At 41.5% G+C, this 23,359-nt stretch overlaps 4 protein-coding genes across 4 annotated transcripts; 2 read left to right on the forward strand and 2 right to left on the reverse strand.

Moving 5' to 3' along the window:
• The first annotated feature begins 26 nt into the window (after positions 1 to 26).
• Positions 27 to 1,887, forward strand: LOC120290452. The gene is made up of 3 exons (XM_039306724.1): positions 27 to 213; positions 269 to 561; positions 648 to 1,887. The coding sequence occupies exons 1-3, from the start codon at positions 27 to 29 to the stop codon at positions 1,635 to 1,637; spliced, it is 1,470 nt and encodes a 489-aa protein (XP_039162658.1). The 3' UTR covers positions 1,638 to 1,887.
• A 1,533-nt stretch (positions 1,888 to 3,420) lies between these two features.
• On the forward strand, positions 3,421 to 5,999 carry LOC104420494 (putative pentatricopeptide repeat-containing protein At1g17630). Its single transcript, XM_010032332.3, has one exon. The coding sequence runs from the start codon at positions 3,564 to 3,566 to the stop codon at positions 5,703 to 5,705; it is 2,142 nt and encodes a 713-aa protein (XP_010030634.2). The 5' UTR covers positions 3,421 to 3,563; the 3' UTR covers positions 5,706 to 5,999.
• A 1,598-nt stretch (positions 6,000 to 7,597) lies between these two features.
• LOC104420505 (DNAJ protein JJJ1 homolog) lies at positions 7,598 to 10,484 on the reverse strand. Its single transcript, XM_010032338.3, is given in 4 exon segments — positions 7,598 to 8,042; positions 8,135 to 8,193; positions 8,572 to 8,889; positions 8,892 to 10,484. Coding segments are annotated over 4 exon segments (1,821 nt in total). The 5' UTR covers positions 10,275 to 10,484; the 3' UTR covers positions 7,598 to 7,981.
• A 1,198-nt stretch (positions 10,485 to 11,682) lies between these two features.
• On the reverse strand, positions 11,683 to 15,508 carry LOC104420516 (mitochondrial substrate carrier family protein E). The gene is made up of 9 exons (XM_010032346.3): positions 15,346 to 15,508; positions 14,668 to 14,783; positions 14,421 to 14,478; positions 14,167 to 14,316; positions 13,742 to 13,952; positions 13,406 to 13,451; positions 13,117 to 13,237; positions 12,943 to 13,015; positions 11,683 to 12,294 (listed from the first exon to the last, which is right to left on the reverse strand). The coding sequence occupies exons 1-9, from the start codon at positions 15,425 to 15,427 to the stop codon at positions 12,060 to 12,062; spliced, it is 1,092 nt and encodes a 363-aa protein (XP_010030648.2). The 5' UTR covers positions 15,428 to 15,508; the 3' UTR covers positions 11,683 to 12,059.
• Between the last annotated feature and the right edge of the window lie 7,851 nt (positions 15,509 to 23,359).

Here is a 23,359-nt window from a genome sequence, read left to right on the forward strand (position 1 = left end):
TTAAATGTGAGGAATAATTTGTCAGAATGAATGGTGCTGTTGATATAGTATGCAGTAGACCTCTTCCATTCTCATGTAGCCATTCATGGTGCTATCGTAGTGGATTCCACCACATGTGTGCTTGCTCCCACACAGACCCTGCACAGTGGCAACCTCGTGTTCTTTGTCATAGATCATCCTTTGTCTTGATAGAATTGGATGCGGTTGACTACAGTATGTGATGCTTTGAATTTTCTCTGATGTGACTTCATGTTTTATGCTTTTGTAGTATTTATTGCGGGATTGCAAAGTGAATACTTCCTGTGGGGAATCTTCCACAGTGCTAAGAGTACTCTTGCTTGTAAAAGTCTGCATGAGGAGCTCAATGTCCATCCACCTCTTTCTGTTGTGGACCACTCAAATAATGGTCATCCCATTAGCGACAAGAGCAGCACAATTGACAGTATTACTGGTATTGATGAACTCTCAAGAAATGCTTCCAACGGGGGCAGTATAAGCCATGAAGAAGGAACTATAGATGAGATTGCTTTGCCTAGGACAGACTTTGTGGAAAGCTTTCAGGTAAAAGTACTCTGCTGAAACCAACTTCATTTAGTGATTGCTCTCAGAATCATAATTCTTAACTGCATGGGATAATCTTCTGGTAGGAACATGCCCAAGATGTGGTCATGGATCCAGCGGCAGCTAACTATACCTGTTCGTCACTCATTGAAACCGCATTGAACGTCAAAATAGAAGATACATGTTCTGAATTGGTTGGTTCATCCGGTGGAGTGGAAACCCCAAAACAATCAAATCAGCAAGTGAATTTTGAAGTCCAAGAGATCACATCAGATAAGCATGACATCGTCAAAAGGAGTTCAAAACTACTGTCTAAGATAGAGAAACCAGATAAAAAGGTTGGTTTGCCAAAACAAGGCTGCTCATTTAGGAATTGGGTCAAGCTGAACACCAGTGGAATCACCGGAGGAAGCACAGGTTCTTCTGGAGCCGGTGGAGTGGAAGCCCCAAAACAATCAGATCAGCAAGTGAAAGTTGAAGTCCAAGAGATCACATCAAATAAGCATGACGTCGTCGAAAGGAGTCCAAAACTACTGCCTAAGATAGAGAAACCCAATGAAAAGGTTGGTTTGCCGGAACAAAGCTGTTCATTTAGGAATTGGGTCAAGCTGAACACCAGTGGAATCACCAGAGGAAGCACAGGTTCTGCTGGAGTTGGTGGAACAGTGCACACCTCATCTGGGAAATGGGTGTTGGGTTATAGCTTTCAGCTGGGTAAGTGGAGTAGTTTGGCAGCAGACTTGTGGGCTATCTTTCAAGGTTTGAATTTGGTTTGGGACAGAAACTACAGGAAGGTTCTGGTGCTGTCGGACTCTTACCCGGCATTAAACTCTTTGAAGACAGCTCCTCAGGCAAGCGATCCTAACAAAGATCTTATCCAATGTTGCCGAGAACTTATCTTACGCAATTGGGAATGCAACGTGAGTCACATAAGCCGAGAAAAGAATGCTGCTGCCGCATGGTTGGCAGACCATTCACAACTTTATCCTATGGGGCTCACTGAATTAGACGAGCCCCCTCAGGAATTAGCTCATATTTTGAAGAACCAGGACAACGGGATCTCCCCGCCAAGTTGATCGTTTGGCCCCGGGTTGCTCCGGTCGAGAAGCACAAAAAGAAACTACTAACCAACACCTCCCTGACTTCTCAAGGACTAGGTAATTCTCAAACGTCTCTTGGTTTTTTGTATAGCTCTAGGTATCGTACAGCTGATTTCAGGTGCTAGGAAATTACCATTTGTAAATATACCGATCATCACCTGCTTTAGTGGAGGCTTGGAAGTGACAACTATGACATTGTTGTCCAAAACAAATTCCGCATCGTTCATGGGCTGCTGCAAATGCAATGTGCTGTAGGGACTGATGTCAGTTGTTAACGTTGACCTCGTACCTCTGCAGAAACGTCATATATCTATTCGCGGTCACGCTCAGTTCGAGGCGACATGTAAAGATGAAAGTGAAATGCGAATGTTGACTTCAACCTCTGCGGGCCAATTTCCTAAAAACCCTCCAACTTTAAATTTAGTCTCAAATTTACTCTAAACTATTTTTGTTTTCACGAAAAACCTCAAATTTTAAGTCTAGTCCAAAATCTACCTCGAATTTCTCTTTTGTTTTGGGAAAAACCATAAATTTTAATGCAGTCCCAAATCTACTTCAAATTTTATTCTCTAAAAAAATGCCAAATTTTAATCCATTTTCAAATATAATGTGTGATCCAGTCTAACTTAGCGTGCCATTTTCACATCGATAATGGATACACATTGAAAACGTGACAAGGTAAATTACTTCAAAATAAAACCGTTATAGGATTAAAAAAAAATTAGAAATGACTAACCGCAACTCTTGTACGTGACAAGGTAAATTACTTCAAAATAAAACCGTTATAGGATTAAAAAAAAATTAGAAATGACTAACCGCAACTCTTGTACGGAGGGCTAATCAGCATAAATTTAAGACTAGAGTAAAAATTGATGATTATCTTTTCAACTAAAAAAAAAAATCAAGGTAAACTTGAAATTGGACCTATAGTTTGGGGATTTTTTTAGACGAGGAAAGTTTGAGGTAGATTTAGGACTTAAGCTAAAGTATAGGAGTTCTTTTTCAAATAGAATTGAAACCGGACCTTAAAGGCGCGTTTTGTAACGATTTTGTTTCCGGAAATAGATTTCTAAGTATTTTAAGCCGTTTAGTAACTATCCAAAATTTCGATTCGGAATAGAATTGCGTTTGGTACCGTGTTCATTGATTATGTTTCAAATCAATTTCTTTTAATTTTAAATAATTTTTCCTCCTTTTTTTTTTTTTCATTTTTCTTCCTATTCTTAGGCCCTCGCCGAGGCCCTCGTTGGCCAAGCCTTGCTTGGTGTCCGGCCAACCTCGCGAAGGGCCGGGCGAGGTCTACTTGGCCACTGGTAGGGCTGGGCGAGCCTCGGCGGGGCTGGGCGAGGCTCGCCTAGCCACCAGCAAGGCTCATCAAGGCTCATCGGTGGCCAAGCAAGCCTCGTCGAGGTTGGATGAGGGTCGCCTGGCCATCGGCAAGGTTGGGCGTCGCGAGGCTTGCCCAGCCCTGGTGAGGCCTGCCTAACCACCAACAAGCTCGCCGGATTGGTTGCCATTGGGCGGCGGCAGACAGCAACAGCAAGATAATGGTCGATGAAAAAGAAAAAGAGTTGGTTTTGATTGTTAGACTTGTTCCTAGAACAATAATCATTTTTTTTTTTTATTCTTGATTATGTTCCAAATCTAATTGTGAAAATAAAAAAATAGAAATTTGTTATCGAAAATAAAAGTTTTACCAAACGTGATTCTGTTCCTAAACTGCTCCAAGAAATAAAAGAATCAAAATCAGGCGCTGTTGGGCGATAGTTACCAAACAGGCACTAAGTTTAGCGGTTCTTTAGAAAGTTAGCCTGACCTCCGCGCCCTTTCGGCATTGAATTCGATGAGTCGATTGGATCAGGCTCGTACGTGAAGCCAAGCAAGCGCCATCAAACGTGCTTCATGCTCCACTCTCCCTGCACCAAACTCATCTCCCGAGCCCGTCTCCCGCTCGAATCCAACTTCGCCAACCGCCGCCTTTTCCTTTCACTCCCTTCCCGCCCCTCCTCCCCTGCCGCCGCCCACGATGAACTCCTCGATCTCTTCGATCACCTCCTCCGACGGTGCCGCTCGGCCGAGCACCCGGACCGCGTCCACGCGCGCGTCGTCGTCGCCGGGGCCTCTGGCTCCGCGTTCTTGGCGGCTCGGCTGGTGTCGGTCTACGCCCGGTTCGGGCTTCTCGGCGATGCCCGCAAGGTGTTCGACGGAACGCCCCCGGAGTGTAAGTCGAATTTGCTCTTGTGGAACTCGATCTTGAGAGGTTATACGTCTAACGGGTGTTATGGAGAAGCTCTGGAGCTGTATGTTGAGATGAGAAAGCTCGGAGTTTTGGGTGACGGGTTCACTTTCCCTTTGGTGACGAGAGGTTGTGCCGAAGCGGGGAGCTCGATCTTGTGCAGGAATGTTCATTGCCACGCTTTGCAAATGGGGTTGCACCGTAATTTGCATGTGGTGAATGGGTTGATGGGTATGTACGCGAAGCTTGGTCAAATGGGCATCGTGCTCCAGCTGTTTGATAGAATGGGTACTAGGAGCTGTATTTCGTGGAACACGATGATCTCGGGCTTTGCATCGAAATGTGACTGTGATGGGGCTCTTGAGATGTTTCGGCGCATGGAGTCTGATGGGGTGGAGCCAAATGTGGTCACGTGGACATCGTTATTGTCAAGTCATGCCAGAAGCGGCCGCCATGTCGAAACTGTGGAGTTATTTGGTTCGATGAGAATGAGAGGAATTGGTCCCAGTGCTGAAGTACTAGCTGTGGTTTTGTCTGTTTGTTCTAATATGGTCGCACTCCATATGGTTAAAGCAATTCATGGACTTGTTATAAAGGATGGTTTTGAAGCTTATTTGATTGTGGAGAATTCATTAGTACGTGCATATGGGAAGCAAAGACAATTAAAAGATGCTAGTCAATTGTTCTTTGAAATGGAATCCAAGAACATAGTCAGTTGGAATGCACTAATTACATCGTATGCAGAGTCTGGATTATGCGACGAGGCCTTTGAAATATTCTCCCAGCTCCAAAAATCCGATGGTTGTTCATTGGCAAGGCCCAATGTAATAAGTTGGAGTGCCATCATCGATGCATTTGCTTCTGCAGGGAGAGGGAGAGAATCTTTGGAACTCTATAGACAAATGCAGCTTGCCAAAATTGCTGGCAATGCCATAACAGTCGCTAGTGTCTTATCAGTTTGTGCAGAGTTGTCAGCACTCAACCATGGTCGGGAAGTCCACGGCCATGTAATTCGGGCTTTGATGAGTGATAACCTCCTGGTGGCAAACAGCTTGATCACAATGTACATGAGATGTGGATGCCTTAATGAGGGGAGCCTGGTGTTCAAGAAACTTGTTGTGAAGGACTTAATCTCCTGGAACTCAATGATTGCAGGGTGTGGAATGCACGGTTTAGGAAAAGATGCAGTGAGATATTTTGATGGAATGATCGAAACTGGAATTGAGCCAGATGAGGTCACTTTTATTGCTGTTCTTTCTGCTTGTAGTCATGCAGGGCTTGTTGTTGAGGGTCGTAAGCTTTATGATCGAATGACTAAAGAGTTTGGAATTGAGCCACAGATGGAACATTATGCATGTCTAGTTGATATGTTGAGCCGATCTGGTTCCTTGCAGGAAGCTACAGAGATAGTAAAAGCCATGCCATTGACACCAAATGTTCATGTTTGGGGAGCTCTTCTTAATGCTTGTAGGATGTATAGAGACACAGATTTTGCGGAGGCAACAGCCTCACACGTTTTCAGTCAGAATTTGGACACTACTGGAAGCTATATGCTTCTCTCTAACATTTATGCTGCAAATGGCCGGTGGGATGATTCTGCAAGACTGCGGATTTCTGCCCAGGAGAAGGGTTTGAAGAAAGTCCCAGGCCAGAGTTGGATTGAGTTGAGTAATAAGTTCTATATGTTTTCGTCGGGGAGGGCCTTGCAGTTGGGTATGGAGGATGTTTATGGTGTTCTTAAAGAATTGACACTTCAAATGGAAACTGAAGACATTACACCTGCGATATCATTAAAGACAGGTAGCTGACAATGATTAATTAGTCTCTGTTCTTGGAATTTGCTAATTTTTTCACCCACATGGCCAATAGATTATTGGAATTCTCTGGAGTCTTTACAGATTTAGCTGGAAGATGACATAGAGAGGTTTCAATAACTAAACTCAGAATTCTACTCGTCGTTTAGATGCTTCTCATGACCTGCAGTGATTAGTTTGTGGATAGTTTTCTCTGTACCAGGCCAACTGTGCATACTGCTTTGGTCACGCTTAATGTCACTGTCATGGACCCTTCAAATCTAATTGAAAGTTTCAGCCATATTTCTACATACTTTTCTTTTTTTCCTTTTTTTTCTTGGAGGCTGTTTAATATATTTATATTTATTATGATAGATTCTATATTTCTAATCACCTGCATCACCGATGAAAGAGGACTGTTGAGGTTTTGTCATGTGATCAGCTGATATGATCAAATCACCATCTTACATGAAAACATAGTTATGACATCAAGAGTGCCAAGAATTTAGAAAGTTGGAGGGTAATATGGTTATCTATCTGCAACTAGTCTAATCAGCAGGTGCACTTTTCAGTGAATGAGTTGTGGGAACTCAAGTTATGGTTAGTTATAAATTGGGTTAGGGAAAGAATTAGGATGCACTGGAAGGAATCTAATAGAAAAGAAAGGGAAACAATATATTTTAACAAGAAAAAAAAAAACGTTCTAATTCTAGGATCCATCCCCTCGGAGGTTGCAGGGACCTCATGTTACGTTGCACTGTGAGTCGCTTTAGCTGAGAAAAGAACACCGTCGCCGCTTGGAAAACCGTTCAGAAGTTAATTAGCTCATAGTTTGAGGAACCAGGACAATGGGATCTCCCCGCCGAGTTGATTGTTTGGCCATGGGTCGCTTCAGTCGAAGAGCGCAAAAGAAGGGTATCAATTAACACCTCCCTGGCTTCTGTAGGCTTTGGAAATTCGCGTAAATCTCTCAGCTGTTGTATAACTCTAGGTATTGTCTAGCTGGTTTCAGATGCTAAGAAATTATTACCATTTGTAAAGATACTGATCATCACCTCATTCAGTGGAGGCTTATAAATTGTGGTCCAAAACCAATTCTCCGTTGTTCATGGGCTGTAATCCCATGCCTTGTCGGCGATTGACTTACATAGTTGCTATCATCAATCTTCCAGTTTAGACACAAGGATGCGTTTGATAAGGTTTTTGTTCAAAAAATTGTTCAGTCCATGAAACAATTTTTAATAGAAAAAAGTGTTTGGTAAATTTATTCCTGAAATAAAATAAAAAACAGAAACACGTTTGGTAAACTTGTATAATTTTTTTGTTTCTTTTAATTTTATAATATTTTTATTTTATTTTTCCTTTTTTTCTTTTTTCTTCCTTTTGGCCGGTCACCGGCCTTGGTCATGGTCGCGCGGCCAACGAGGGTTGACAAACTCGCCCAACCACGGCGAGCTTGCCCCGGCCACCCAGCAACGCCGACACAAGGCGGTGGCCGACGACACTCTGGCGAGGTCGCTAGCCCTGGACGGCCGATCGTTGGCCATGGCCGAGGCCGGCGACCGACCAAAGGAAAAAGAAAAAGAAAAGAAGAAGAAAATAAAGAGAAGAAAAAAATAGGAGAGAAATTATTTTTTGAAAATGTTCTAGGAACAAGAAACCTTGTTCCAAATTTGTTCTCGGGAACAAAAAAATTAATTTACAACAAAAACACAAATGAATACATTTATGTTCTTTTTTTTTTTCCGGAACAAAAAAAACAGAAATTGTGTTCATGACCAAAAGAAAAGAACACAAACAAACAGGGCCTTGGCATCTGCTGCCCCGGATTGAATGCATTCCACCTCATGGAGGTGGTGAGAACATAACACCGATGCGGCAACTATATTTATGAGAAAGTTAGATTGGTGTCAACCGTAAACGCAATGTATATAGCTCTCCTTCAACCATACAGAAAGGATCATAAGAATTGTCAACAGTTACAGTAAAAAAGGCTAAGACACTGACCAAATAAATTTTCAGACACCCACAAGATGAAATACATTTGCTCCTTTGGAACGTTTGATAATTTAAGACGTGGACTTTTCAATTAGCAAGTCCCGCATGCATATGAGATGATGTAAACCCTTGAATCAGCATAAAAAGAGGTTCTCATGTCTTCAAATGCTTTCTGCCCTCTTCAATTATGACTATGTAAAGAACAAAAGAATGGGCAACAAAAATGCAGGGCCTGTAAAAACATTGTCCCTAACTTACAAATGGTTTGATGAAGCAAAACTGAATTGGGTATTTCATCTTCGGTATTTCAAAGAGGCGTGGCCCGTCTCTCCCAAATGCTTAAACAACTTGGTCCTGGTTATCATAACATAACGAGAAAATCAATACAAGGAAGAACAGCAAGGATTAGGAACCGTGCAGATCAAATGACCAAATAATTTTAGTACCTGGACTCAAATTCCTGTCCACAGGTCTCACAAGAATTGTCAGCATTCTTCGCTGATGCCTGCATCAACATGCAGATCCAAAATCAGGCAAAATCAGAGCAAGCTCTAAGACAAGATTATGGACAACTAACTCCTGGAGTAATGCAAGAATATAGAGACAGGAAAGGCAAGACTGGGGTCAAGGCGCCAGAACACCATCGGTCTATAACTCCCAAAAATTCCTACCGCTGCTGGACCAATAAAATTTGGAACAGATAGTCTTTTACATAGGAAAGAGCTAAAGTAAATATTGATGATTCTTTAAAAGTGAGTAACCTTGACAGCAATGAATTATGGTAACATTCAAAACCCATGGCACAGGAAAAGATATGTTGATAAGAAATGATGCGCAACTTCAATGAAAGAGTATCGAGCAAAATGAAAACATGTTTGCTTACCTTGGCTTTCCTCCCTTTAGGAGCATTATTTGATTTAGTGATCGGATCTTTCTTTCCCGTCCTCTTTCTGTCAGAAGACTGGTTTAGAGTTTTATCTTTTGCCACTTCATTGCCTCCTATAGCTTCGCTATCATCTTTCCGAAGAAAGTCGCTAGCAGAGCCATCCGCGGCCATACCATCATCTCCGTTTGTTCTATCACTCTGATCATTATCTTTGCTATTACCGGTATCTGCATCTTCTCCGTTATTCTTTCTGAACCTCTCCCTCTTAGCCCCACGATTCCTTCTGGTGCTTTTCCTGTTATCATACTCCATGAATTCTTCTTCACCATTTTGCGTATCAACTTTGGAAACGCTCTAAGCTCCTGCATTGCCGCCATTTTCCTTCTGTTCTTGCGCCCGGACAACATTGCCTCAAGAACACTCATTTCATCGAGTTTGTCATCGTCATCGTCATCGTCCTTGTGAGAAGGTCCTTCCATCTCCTTAGTCCCTTCTTCCTTGTTGCTTTCATCAACATCGAAGAACCTCTCTCCATCACTCATCTCACCCCCGTCCTCAATCTGTTCCTTCTCTTCCCCCTTAATTTCCAAATCATCCCTCATCCTCTCTCCTATCTCCTCCGCCCCATCTTCCTCAACTCCTGTCACCTCAGCATCCTCGTTCTCCTCCTCCTCCTCCTCCTCCTCATCCTCCTCAACAAATGACTCCTTCAATGCAGCCACCTTCTCCTTATGCTTTTTCGACTTCTCGTGATTCTCCCACTGTTTCTCGCTCTTAAACTTCTTCCCACACGCGACACAATAAAGCTCTTTCTCCTCCTTCCTCTCTCCATCTTCCTCTTCCCCTGAAGACCCTCCTTCTTCGCCTTCTTCCTCCTCGACCCTCGCCCACTCTGGCTCCTCGTAGGCCTTCGCCCTCTCCATCCTCTCCCTCTCCAACTGCTTCTTCCTCTCCCTCTCCTCCTCCCTCCTCTTCTCATTCTCCATATTCCTCTTCACCATCATATCCACCACTCTCTTATCCCTCTTCTTCACGAACTCCGCCAGCCCCCTCACCGTCTCGTTAAACTCCCTCCTCGCCTTCTTCCTGAGCTTCTTGTTCTCCTCCTCCATCACCCTCCTCGACTTCCTGTTCACGCCCGCCGCGGCATCGTACATGTCCACCCACATGAAATCCATCACCGTGCAGAAACCTAGCCAGTAATTATAAAACGCCGTCACCTGCGCGTACGGGCTCTCCAGATTGCCCATGAGCGGCGCCTCCCTCACCGAATCGAGCCCCAGCCCCATCTTGCTCGCGAAACTGATCTCGTTCGCGTAAATCTTATCAAACACCTCCGCATACACCTTGTAAAACCCCTTCCCCGAATCGGAGAATCCAGAAAACACGGTGTTCGAGAAATAGGAGAACAGATTCGGGACCGGCGAGTTCGCCGCCGCGCCGCTGCTGCGATCGGAGAACAGGATCTGGGAGCGGTGGGAATCGTACCAGGCGCGCTCCTTGGGGTCGGAGAGGACCTCGTAGGCGTGGGCGAGCTCCTGGAACTGGGCGGTGGCGTCCTCCGGGGACAGGCCGGACTGGACGAGCTTGTCTGGGTGGCGCTGGAGGGCGAGCTTCCTGTAGGCGGAGCGGATTTCCTCGGCGGTGCAGTCGCGCGACAGGCCGAGCACCTCGTAGTGGCACCGCTTCTCCGCCGCCATCCCCGACTCCGCCGCCGCCGCCGCCGCCGCTCGTCGGGAACTCTCCGGGGACGGTACTTCGGCCGGAGGAAACGGATGATTGTGGGAGGAATCGGCTCGACGATCCGGTCGATTGCTTCCGGCTAGGGTTTATGCGGAGAGATTCAGCGAAGCTCTGCAGAAATATTCAACGGGAATCGCTTGCCCCCACAGGAAGAAGAAGCTTCAAATTGGAGGAGGAAAATTCACATTTTATTTGTGGTTCTTGAATTCCCAATATGGTCCCTCACTTTCGATTTATTCGATTTATCCCCCCATTTGGTTATGACAAGGTCAAACTAGTCCTCTGTAATATTCGCGAGTTTTTATGAATTTTGCAATATAATTTTTCATTTCGATCATTTTACTAAATCAATAAAAAAAAATTATCCCATCCTAATGCAATAGAGTCATTTGTGATTAGTGTGATGATATAATAGAAACTCATTTAGATTTGTATTATGTTGATGGTTCTGCTATTTTTAGTCTATAACTTTTATAAGTGTATCCAGAATTGATATTCATTTATCATCATGTCCTCATATTTATCTTAATCTAAATATTATTTCTTATCTTTTAGGCAGATAAAATTTTCGATAATCTGTCTCGAATCTAGCTTTTTAGATTGATGAAATTTTCAATCTTTTGCGTGTCATGTTTTACAAATGATAACTAACAAGGTATAGATTAATATAAATATGCGCAGATAAATTAATATTATCCCTAAATATGCTTATGAAAGCATTTAGACATAAAATAACAAAAATATCAATGCGAGGCAACTCTCTACTTTTACTATTATGGAGATTATAAACTGATTTTTACTATTATGGAGATTATAAACTGATATATACTTAAATAAAACTATGTAATACAACCAAAAAGGTGAAATGTTAGTAAGTTGAGGGACTATATTAAACAAATTGAAATTTAATGGTCACATTTTAAACATTTAAGAATAGTTCAAGGACTAATTTAATTAAAAGTTATACCATTTCATAAAAGTTCTACCATTTCATATTGAGACAAAGTATAGAAACTATTAGTGTCATTTCCCCAATTACAGGATTCATTCCATCGCTTCAGCCAACCACGCAGTCGTGCAGCCCGTGACTAACCATGCATGACTTGGTGCTTCTTTTCTTGCTTCTCCTTTGCTTCTTCTCATTGAAAAAGAAATCATGCACCGCCCACCAAGACGTCATTTGCTTTTCTTAGTCACATAATTTTCTCCCAAATCCTCTTCATTCAGAAGTAAAAGGAGAAGCTTTGAGGATTTCAACATACAACAACTATTGCAAGATGTAGCGAGTTTTTGTCTAAAAGGGGATGTTCCATCCATTTCGTTTTCCTTTGCAAAAGTAAAGTAGTTCCGGTCCAAAGCAAGCCATCCACAATGGAACTCGAACCTCTGTACATCCAACTTGTTCAAGTATACAAGTCCAATCTGCTCATCAACTCTGATAATCTTTCTATAAAGATGAAACTTTTACAAATGAATCTTTCAGTTAAGAGATTCTACTGGTTTCATGACATCCCTATGAGAGAGTATTTGGCTTGGGCAACCCCATCAGTCCAAAAAAATTCCCCCCTTATTGTTCTTTGCCTCTTCGAGGTCTAGCGTGACAATCAAAGCTCGATCTTCCACAAAAGATCTAATTCCATGATACGGTTCGACTTCACGGATCTTGAAAAATGGTAGAATATGGTAAAATACAATGCCCCATCTCCACCATAAAATCGGTATGGAAGATTGAAACTTCATGGTCACCGAGCCACTTCTGTTAAAGACCCAGTTTTGTCTATCGACAGAGTGGAAACTTCTTGCGTGTTACTGTTGTCCCGTTCTTCATTAAAATGGTCTCTCAGAAATTCAACAGCCATAAATGTGAGTGCGGAGGCTGGAATGTACCATGTAATCCTTGGCACGCTACCTCGGAAGAGTCCCTTCGCACCTTCTACTCGCCATATGCTACGAATTGCATCGAACCAACCGTTGTACCTGAGACAACAAGCCATTAGAACTTCTCTTCATGTTTCTCAGTTCACTTGATTTAAGGAAAACCATGGAGGATGATTTATCCCTCCATAACATATGTATGACCTAGCATAGAGGATGATATATCCCTCCAGAACATATGTATGACCTAGCATAGAGGATGATGAAGATGAAGCTCTTAACTATGCAATGGAATTACTGGATCGGCCCTTTTTGTCACAGCTAAACATTTGCAAAATCTATTTTTGGCAATATGCCTCATTCGTACTTCCTAATACATTGCATGAAATTGCCACCCCTCTTATAACCAGATGGCAATCCCGACCAACTCATATTAACTAGTAACGCCATTGAATAACACTTTGGACTATGGAGATCGACAGAAGTCACGTAATGGATACCCCAAATATTTAACACAACTAGCTATGTACAACAGATCAGAAGACTAGTAGAACGGATGATTGTGCACTCAAGCAAACTAATCGAGAAGCCCCAATAATAGTGCTAGCCGGTGTGTAAGCAAGACAGAACAGACAGGACGAGGCAGAGGCAGAGTCTTGAAAGCTTTGAGAGAGTGACGAAATATCGACAATATGGTCTTTGCATCAATACAAAAGCCATGCGTCTCTAAACATAATAGCAACAAGTTACCTTGTCGCTGATCCTTGCACTTGCAACCTCGTCTTGATGACATCCAAAGGAGTAGTAAGATAAGCACTAAAACCTGAATAAAATAAAGAGCCTTAAATTGATCTTATGGTGCAAAAAGATTACGGTAATAATCAAAATCTAATAAAATGCTATAATGCATGAGCACAGACATACCACCAGCTAATCCACCTAATATAAGTCCTTCCACTGAACTACTTAGACGGAAATTTGATTCTGATAACCACATCCGCTTGCTGTACTCCGTCATGTCTTTAAGTGCTTCATAAAACATGACCTGCAAAGATGTAAACTAGTAACTGGATGACACACCAAAAAAAATTCAGTGTGCCTAATTATCTTCAAGTGTGGTAGTGGGAGCATGAAAGCAAATATGAAGGAAGATAGCATTAATAAAGGTGGATTTGGCAATTGAAAAAGGACATCATTTATTTTATTAACTTACCATAAGACCAGCAAATGGAACATCCCTAGCAAGTGTGGACCAGTATCTACAAAAGCATCAAAATGGGGGTGATTCTTGGTATTGCAATAGCTAGAAATTACAAGGAAGTACAGAAAAGGACCTCATAATTTTGAACATCTAACTTATAACCTATTCTCAGCATTGGAAGTTTTTACCAAAAGAAGAGGGGTTGAGCTCTCTCTCTCTCTCTCTCTCTCTCTACACACATGCATGTCTGCATTTGACTCTATGCATAATATTGATGGTTTCTACAGACAAAATCTAATAAACGTGTACCATCCATAAGAACCTAGGAAGTTTGACTGCAACAGTTACCCTGTATAAAGTCCCCTCAATCCCTGCTCCTTCCATATTGAAACGCCAGCCTGAAACATTCCATTGTAATAGCCATACATACAGGCATTAGACTTCAAAGTAACCCTATCTTTCTGGACCACTGATCTCCATGACGATTTGGTGCCTTGGACCTGCATACGCTGCTTCATGACTTCACATGGAACATACACAAAAGAACCCAGGGTATCTCCTGAAATGCAACAAGTTCAATTGGAGTTTTTAGTGCTCAGAGGTATGACAGTCATTGATTCAACCAATTGAAATCCAGGGGTTTCACCTAATTTTCATGCATGATGCATTGGTTGCACACACATACGACATTTACATCCAAAGGGGAAAAATTGAATGAGAGATGCACATTGCTTGGTCAAGCAGAAATGTTATAGTAGTCCAGCATAGCATACCAAGTGCTCCAGCTAAAAAATGAGACCAGTGCCCCCCAAGCTCAGGATTTGATTCTTCAATCCACTTCTTGGTGGATTCTATGAAACCAAAATACGTTGCTCCAGTTGCAAGAGATCCGGTTACTCCAGGTGCTATACCTCTATAAAACCCTACGATGAATAAAAAGAACAAGATGAATAAAAAGAACAACCATTAGCAATGCACCAAGAGTACATGATCAAAGGTACTAAAAGACATGACAAGAAAGTTGTACCCCTTAATCCGTCTGCACACCACACTGTACGGACCATCTGGAGTACACTCTTTTGAGTCTGATAAAATTGCATCCAAATGTATCCATGGAGATCAAATTATTGATTGGCAAGCAAAGCAGGGAGAGCCAAGTACTCAAGAACAACGCAGGGACACTTCTTTTTCGACCATGTCACGCTGGTTTTAGGCACCACTGCAGCATTAATTAATGCATGCTACAGATGCGACTCAATAGTTCGTCTTCGTACCTGACTCCTGCTGAGAATCGCCTGACTTTGAATCCGTGTCTTGACCGTATCAACCGGGTGCATCATTCCTTCACCAAAAGCCCCAGCAACAGCACCCCACAAGAACTCCCTCCATACTGTGCCCAAAGATAAAAATCAATTTTCAAGAAATTCCTAATTTCACAGAAGAAGCATGCAGAGAAATAATAGAGGCCTCATTAACTTTTCCCCAATAGAGATCATGGAAATTGATGATCTATATCCAGATACACGGCCTGCTGAATTGATTCATCTATGAACTAATCGGATTTCTATGCTTCTGAAGATAAACTCCAATCCGCATGGATGAACTCGATCACGAAAACACCGACAGAGTGGGAAGGAAACCGACATGAAGAGAACCGTTCCAGTTCATATGCTACTTTAGAAGTAACTGAACCTAAACACGTCTCACTCTACCGGTGTTTCGGCTCGTGCCGATCAACGACTCCAAACAGGCCATCCCCATCGACTCGCTCGCCACCGCGAGAACTTCCCGACGGTTACGCCACCTTCCGGCAGAGCACGAGGCAACGAAATCGAAGCCTTACTTCATCTAGACCGAACTAGGAGGTACGAAACGTCTTGCGGCAATCATCTTTCTTTCTTCTCCGGAAAGCAAGCGCACGCGGGGAATTGACGATCGGAAAAATGGCTCACCGAAGAAGTGGTGGTGATCCGCAGCGGCCGGACGCGGAGCCGCGCGTTGATTTCCGTTCGGGCTCGAGCTCCGATCCGCCATGGAAGTCGCCGGAGCAGCTCTCTGTATCTTTTAGGGTTTAAGCTTCGTCCGCCATTTCTCCGGGGGGGTTTAAGCTTTTAACGCTGCGGTTTGAGCGGAGGCCGTCGTTCAGTTTCCAGCGAAAACGACGTGTCGTTGCAGTCCCGAGACCCCGGGAATGGTAAAACGCGAGGGCGCCCGATGTTGTTTTCTGCGTTTTTGGATCGGAAACGATGACTGTTGTGGGCTGGGCTGGAATGGCTGGACAATGGCCATTGCTTAAAGCCTGCTCTCCAAAGCCCATTGCTAAGCCCAAGGAGATTTGCTGATCCAGGCAGCCATGGAGGATGAATCGGAGACGGAATTCATCGGTAATTGATGAATCTATGAGTTCCTTTTGTAAGATGAGACGCCTTGGGCATGAATGAGCCACACATTATCAAGTCATGATCAAGACAAGATCTCAATGTTCTCGCGTCTTGCAATGTTGCACTCGCCGCTCGATTGCCAACCTACAGTAGGAGACTTGTTCCTCCAATGGCATGTGGCGACCGAGTGCATCGAATGAGGCCAAGGAACCTTGCCTAGAGCACTCGGCAGAAATCACATTGCGTGAGCATTCATAAGGGCCATCACAATGCTTTGTCTAAATAAATAGTTAGATTCCCTTTGTCCGTGTTAATTCTAAGTTGATTATTCGACACTGGAGGAAGGCTCCTAAAGGAGCCATTCCCAATCCATCCCCCAGCCACCATGCAGCAAATTGCTCTCGCCACAAGAGCAACTCGATGAGATAGTAGCAATCAATTTGCGTCTTTGACGCAATGTAAATAAATATTTGCAATTGATAGACTTTAATTCATTTAATATGATCCTTAAAATATTCCAAAATGTTCAATCTAGTCCTTAAACCGTCAATTTGTTTATCCCTCCACTTACCATAAATAAGTCAAAAGTTTTCACAATTATACTACTACCCAAATTTTATTATATCCTTATATTTCATTCCATTTCATAAGCCAACAAGATATCTCCATATTTTCATTGCTTTTCTATCTTTTTGGTCTTTATAATTATTACAATAGATCCATTTAATTATATTTTTGCCTATGACATCCATACTAGCAAAAATATAACCCCATTTAGAGTTATCTTAGTTTGATATTCCTACTATTTTAATTTCCTAATTTAAAAATCTAGCTAAATTTAATTAGGGTTAATACCCCGAAAAACTCCAAACTAATACATATGTAACAAATTTACTCCAAACTAATTTTTTGACTATCAAAAATTTCAAACTGGTACACATTTAACAAATTTATCCTAAATTGTTACATATTTGATAAATTTACCCCAAACTGATACATCATTGACAAATTTATCCAAAACCGGTACACTTATAATGTCTTTACTTTATGTTAATTTATGTTAAATTTTACTGTCAATTTATTAAGTTGTATGATACGTGATAGTTTACTAGTGTACTAGTTTGAAGTTTTATTCTTCGTTTATCACAATTATACATTTTTTGTGGTTTTTGCAGTATTAATCAAATTAAACTGAGGGTATATTTATCACAAATGTACTAGTTTTTTTTTATTTTTGAGGGGTCAAACAAAATATTTTTTGATAAATTTATCACAAGTATACTAGTTTGAGGTTTTTCATAGTCAAAAAATTAGTTTTTGATAAATTTGTCATATGTGTATCAATTTAGGATTTTTTAGGGTATTAACCCATTTAATTAAGAAAACACAAAATATAAAAACTTGAAAATTTTACTTGTCTAAAAGATTAAGAATAAGATTTAGATCAATATAAGTACAAGAAGTCTATAGTTAAATTAAAATCGCTATAAAAAATCTATTGAAAACAATTATTTCTATGACTTTAAATGAGGTCATATTTAGGAAGAAGTAACAAAAAAAGACCTCAAATCATGCCTATTACGACACATTTATCCTACATTTTTGGTGATGTCGTAAACCCTAAATTTGTACTTATGTGACACATTTATCAAAAAAATCGGTGACATCACAAACCCTAAACTTATATACATGTGACATATTCACTTCAAATTTATAACTTGTGCGATACAATTATTTTGCATTGAAATTCCATTAACGAACATCACTACCTACATGAACAATGGAAAGCAAACATTCTTGACATGACACTCACATGGTAAACATATACAACTCATTGTATTTCTTTTTCTTGTTTTCTTTTCCCTTTTCTTAACTTCCTACTTGGTTTGGTTAAAGCCTTCTCTCGAAAGCCCATTGCCAAGCCTAGTGAGATTTGCTGGTGTTTCGGCCGTCTGGTTCGACTTTGGGGGAATGCTAAGCCATTTCTTCATATATCTTTGGATGAAGGTGCGTTTGGTAAAAGCAATAGTGTTTGGATGACTCATTTTATAAAGCAAATTTGAAATGAGAAAAAGAAAAGAAAAACAGAGGGCAAACATGGGTGAGCATTGGCAGGGAAGATAAGGATTGGGCAAGCTTCAATTGCAACAATCACAGGCAAACGTTAGTTAGGATATGGTTGTCTAGAGTCGTGCGACCCTAACCTCGTCAATCCTTCGTAGCTAGATTGCCCTCATGACCCCTCGCTGCTTATTCTCATACAAAGAAGATGAAAATTAATAATAAGGGTGAAATCAAAAAACAAAAATAATGGTGAGGATAGTTTTGGAACAAAAAAAAAACTACTTAACCCTTAGAAATAGCCTTCCACACATGCTTAAAATCCAAGGCAAGGCTTTCAATTTTGCCAAAACGAACCTTTGGTCAAAAGAATGGTATTATACCAATGCCAACCCAGTTTTAGCCTATTCTAAAAAAAGGCTTGCCAAATGCCTCATATTTTCCTAAGGTGAACCAAAAGGGTCATTTATGCATTTGTGTTGGCGATTGCACTCGATGTGATACAAACAGCTAATTTGTGTTTTCAACATGATGTACATAAATTTATGCAATTTTTAAATCGAAATAATCTCAACTATGGAGGTTTGACCTAGGTAGATAGATTCGAGAACTAGCAATTACTTCATAAACCTTGTGAATATTGTAAGAGGCGATTTGAATCTGGATAATGAAATAAAATATAACGTAATTAATAGAGGTAAATTAAAGCGTATCAACTAATTAAGAAATCAACATAAAAGTACTATTCTTGTCTGTTACATTATCCGTAAGGACCCTTTCATTTAAGCAGTCATATAGAATTAAATTGTGATTTTTGTTTCCCATAGTGTGACGCCTTAAAAAATTTCAATAGTAGTAGATTGAGCATATTAAAGATTTTATACATATACATATATACTTGTTCTTTGTTGTTATTGACTTGTTTGAGGATACCACCATATCATAATTCTGAGGCATCTGTTTCAACTATTTTGAAAGTGGAAGGGTCAGCAAGGTGTAAGCATGGTATATCTTTTACATGCATTTTGATTTGTTTGACAATGTCTGTATGGACAGAGGTCCAGGGTGGAGGATCCTTACGTAACCTTTGGTGTAAAGGTTTACAAATGATATTTATATTGGGAAAGAAATCTAAAATATAATTGAGACTACCCAAAAACCTTTGTAATTGAGTTTTGTCTTTAATCTCATCAGGGAATTTATCGGTAAAAGAGATTATACTCTCCTGACGCCATCTATGAATGGAACATTGATGGTGTTGCAGAAACCAATATTATGAACATTCTTAACAACATGGTGATGCTTGCTAATGCCTACAAAACACAGCAAGATGTTTCGACCATCTTTGTTGCTAATCTTTTAGTAGCGGATTTCTTGGACAGCTAAAAGGTTGGTGGGATAATTACTTGACAGATATATATATATATATATATATATATATATATGTATAGGTATATATGTAAATAATAAATAGAATAGTAATAACCTAGAAAAATAAATCAAAAAAAAAAAAACAGAAAAGAAAATTCGAAGCGCTTGTTTGCTCTACCCACGTAGCATCCAGGTGTGTTAAAGAAAAGAGGGGGGAATTACACGCATCTTTTTCTCTTTCTCTCTCAGCGAACAAACCCATCCGCGTCTTCTCTACCGAGACACCTTGCTTTCTTTTCCTCTCGCTTTTGTTCGTCTCCACCGAGCCCACCCATCTCAGCCCCTCACGACCAGCGCCATCATCAAGTAGCAGATCGTTGCTGCTCGGTTCTGATCAAGGATTCGACGCCGGCTGTGAAGCTTAGCGTCCGACGTCTCCTTTCCTTTCCCATCGACGAAGTATCCAGGCAAGTGGGCTGTTTCTGTGGTCTTAGTCCCTGATTTGGCTCGTTGGGTGTTGCATGTGGGGTTAGGGTTAGTTAGCTGCGATTGGGGGATGCAAGGGATGAATAGAAAAGCCATGTTCATGGTTGAGATTGGTGGATGGTGAAAACCGGTTGCGGTTTGATGGGTAAAACAGAGGAAATCATCTGCGCGCGCGCTCTCCATCCCACGTTACGTCTTGTTGCTGTCTTAGAAAATGTATTGATAGGCTGGGTGATTGGATTTTGATGTTGAGTGATGGTTTATTGAGCAACTGAGATTGTTGTGAGGTTGAAGGATTGATGAAATGGTTGGATTTCTCAGGCATGTGTTTGATTTCTTTGAATTTTAACCAAAACAGATTTTGGCAACTAAGAAATCTTGGAGAATTCAGCCATTGTTTTGGATTTGGAAAGGAAAAACCTCCTGACTTGTGTTCTGAAACTTTATTTACTATGGTACTAGCTTCAAGTGTCTTAAAAATTTCACGATGCTTTCAATATTTTCGAATTGTGTATCAAGCTGTCCAAACCAGGGAAGGTCGGGTTGATATCTCGGTTTACCACAGGAGTTTTGAAATTGTTATTGTCTTTTGAACAAAATCTGACTATAAACTGATTTGGAAAAACCTCCCGACCCTTGCTGAAATTTTACTTACCGAGGCACCCTTATCAATGATTCAAAAGGAAAAGAAAATACTTTTTGGTACCTTCCAAAATTATAAATCTTTGCACAAACCAGTCTTTGAAAATCTGGAAGTTGGGAGTGTAGCTTCAAAATTTCTCTTGAGCTGTATGTGGAGTCTTTGATATGTAGGAGGGTGTTAGATCAAGAAAATCTGGTTGTGGATAAGGTGCATGTGCTAGATTCCGAATTACATGAAGTGTGAGTGCTGGATTTTTGAACTTGCAAGTAAAACCAAATGAATCTGAGATTCTGACCATGAGGAATCTTGGCGATAATCATGCTGTGGTAAGGTGTACCGTGTGTATGGACAGAGAGCATAATGATAGGAGGAGTTTTGTGAACTAATGACCTGTGTTTGTGAAAATCAGTGTGACCTCAGTAGACGTTTTAATTTTTTCTGTAATTATCTGACCACAATTTGATTTCGAACCCTCGATGAAAGTTTTAGAGCACATCTTCATGAATAACATATTCAAAATTCAGAGAAAACGAACAAAGTATGACCCTCGAAATAATTTTCCTACAAAAATGTGAAATCTGGAATTTTACAGAATGTTGGGTAGGAAGAAAATTGAAGTTTTACCCTCTGTGCCTATGGAATCTGACTTAGAGTTCTTCTTGAGATTTGTTCCTTTAGATCTTATCAATAACGTGTCAAAATTTCGTAATATTCTGATAAGGATTGATGTACTTTTTATGTCTGCAAATAATACTGCTCCTTTTTGTTCATAGATTTCTTGATCCAGTATATGTGTTAGTGGTTGTCTTTTGTATTGGATCCTTATTTGGCTGAGATTGTTGGTGCTGTAACAAGGGGAACTATGAATGTATGATTGGCTATTGAGCTAATGTGAGACCCAGTGTCGGGATGCCTGGAGAGGGATGGAAAGAAGTAATGGTGTTCTCTCCAGAGGTCGAGAAGAGTTGAACAGCTTCTCGGGGGACCTCGTGATGCCAGGTTGGGTGCGAGGGGTTCGGGGTGGAGTGTCGTCTCCCCTGGGTGATGGTTGTAGCTGGGTTTCTGTGGATTCAATAACTTGATGTTTTGTTTACTTATTTGCACTGTTTTTTTGCCAATCCAAGTTAGGACTAACCGCTCACTTGCTGAGTTTTATTTTAAAAACTCACACTTGTTAATTTGTTGTTTCTTCGAGTAGAAGATGTCGGCGCACCGCCCCCGCCTGCTGCCATGACGACCATCCTCTACGGCTTCCCCGCCGACTTTGTTTGGCGGCAAGAGGACTTCCCGGGACCACAATTTCCCGGGAGTTGTGTTTGTCAAATACACCTCGTGTTTGACAATAGACACAGGGCGCCTACGGGACCGGCTTACATGGTCTTCGTGGCCCTTTACGCTCGGGTTGATGGACGGTTGGTGGGACCCTTGCAGCTGTATGATGATGGGCCGGGCGGGGTGGTAGTCTGCAGAGTAGGAGGTGTAGAGAGGTGCCGAACGTGTGGGAGGATTTTTGTTTTAGTTGTTTAACAACATGTACATAACAAATGAGAGGCGGAATAGTTAGTGTTTGTAGTATATGGTGTTTTTTGTAGAGATTCCCCTCTCAATCTCATATTCCCCACGTGTAAATGAAGGAACCGAGTTTATAACAAATAGAGCCGAGTAGCTCAGTTCCTTATGTACTCGCTTGATTGGAATCTATTTATTCATTTCATATAATTCATGAAGTATAAATAATTATTGAATGAAATCAAGGTATATGAGATCCTGGTTGTCACATTGAGACCGAAGTCAATCTTCTTTTAAGTTCCTGAAAACTTTGTTCACACTTATCATTCCATTCAAATTTCACACTCTTCTTAGTTAAGTGGGTTAAGGGACTGTTTTTTTTGCCAATCCAAGTTAGGACTAACCGCTCACTTGCTGAGTTTTATTTTAAAAACTCACACTTGTTAATTTGTTGTTTCTTCGAGTAGAAGATGTCGATCGCACCGCCTACCCCGCCTCTGCTGCCATGACGACCAATCCTCTACGGCTCCCCGCCCGACTTTGTTTGGCGGCAAGAGGACTTCCAGGACCACCATTTCCGGGAGTTGTGTTTGTCAAATACACCTCGTGTTTGACAATAGACACAGGGCGCCTACGGGACCGGCTTACATGGTCTTCGTGGCCCTTTACGCTCGGGTTGATGGACGGTTGGTGGGACCCTTGCAGCTGTATGATGATGGGCCGGGCGAGGGTGGTAGTCTGCGAGTAGGAGGTGTAGAGAGGTGCCGAACGTGTGGGAGGATTTTTTTGTTTTAGTTGTTTAACAACATGTACATAACAAATGAGAGGCGGAATAGTTAGTGTTTGTAGTATATGGTGTTTTTTGTAGAGATTCCCCTCTCAATCTCATATTCCCCACGTGTAAATGAAGGAACCGAGTTTATAACAAATAGAGCCGAGTAGCTCAGTTCCTTATGTACTCGCTTGATTGGAATCTATTTATTCATTTCATATAATTCATGAAGTATAAATAATTATTGAATGAAATCAAGGTATATGAGATCCTGGTTGTCACATTGAGACCGAAGTCAATCTTCTTTTAAGTTCCTGAAAACTTTGTTCACACTTATCATTCCATTCAAATTTCACACTCTTCTTAGTTAAGTGGGTTAAGGGACTGTTTTTTTTTTGCCAATCCAAGTTAGGACTAACCGCTCACTTGCTGAGTTTTTATTTTAAAAACTCACACTTGTTAATTTGTTGTTTCTTCGAGTAGAAGATGTCGACGCACCGCCTACCCCGCCTGCTGCCATGACGACCAATCCTCTACGGCTCCCCCGCCGACTTTGTTTGGCGGCAAGAGGACTTCCAGGACCACCATTTCCCGGGAGTTGTGTTTGTCAAATACACCTCGTGTTTGACAATAGACACAGGGGCGCCTACGGGACCGGCTTACATGGTCTTCGTGGCCCTTTACGCTCGGGTTGATGGACGGTTGGTGGGACCCTTGCAGCTGTATGATGATGGGCCGGGGGC

The sequence above is a fragment of the Eucalyptus grandis genome, chromosome 2 (assembly GCF_016545825.1).
Source record: "Eucalyptus grandis isolate ANBG69807.140 chromosome 2, ASM1654582v1, whole genome shotgun sequence".
NCBI lineage: Eukaryota > Viridiplantae > Streptophyta > Magnoliopsida > Myrtales > Myrtaceae > Eucalyptus > Eucalyptus grandis.

Excerpts from the sequence above, each read along its gene's own strand:
- LOC120290452 (XM_039306724.1), top strand. The coding sequence starts at position 27 with ATGAATGGTGCTGTTGATATAGTATGCAGTAGACCTCTTCCATTCTCA. Across the intron at positions 214-268 it reads ATTGGATGCGGTTGACTACA|TATTTATTGCGGGATTGCAA; the intron begins GTATGTGATGCT and ends ATGCTTTTGTAG. Across the intron at positions 562-647 it reads ACTTTGTGGAAAGCTTTCAG|GAACATGCCCAAGATGTGGT; the intron begins GTAAAAGTACTC and ends ATCTTCTGGTAG.
- LOC104420494 (XM_010032332.3), top strand. The coding sequence starts at position 3,564 with ATGCTCCACTCTCCCTGCACCAAACTCATCTCCCGAGCCCGTCTCCCG.
- LOC104420516 (XM_010032346.3), bottom strand. The coding sequence starts at position 15,427 with ATGGCGGATCGGAGCTCGAGCCCGAACGGAAATCAACGCGCGGCTCCG. Across the intron at positions 14,784-15,345 it reads GGATCACCACCACTTCTTCG|TATGGAGGGAGTTCTTGTGG; the intron begins GTGAGCCATTTT and ends CTTTGGGCACAG. Across the intron at positions 14,317-14,420 it reads GTGTGCAGACGGATTAAGGG|GGTTTTATAGAGGTATAGCA; the intron begins GTACAACTTTCT and ends TATTCATCGTAG.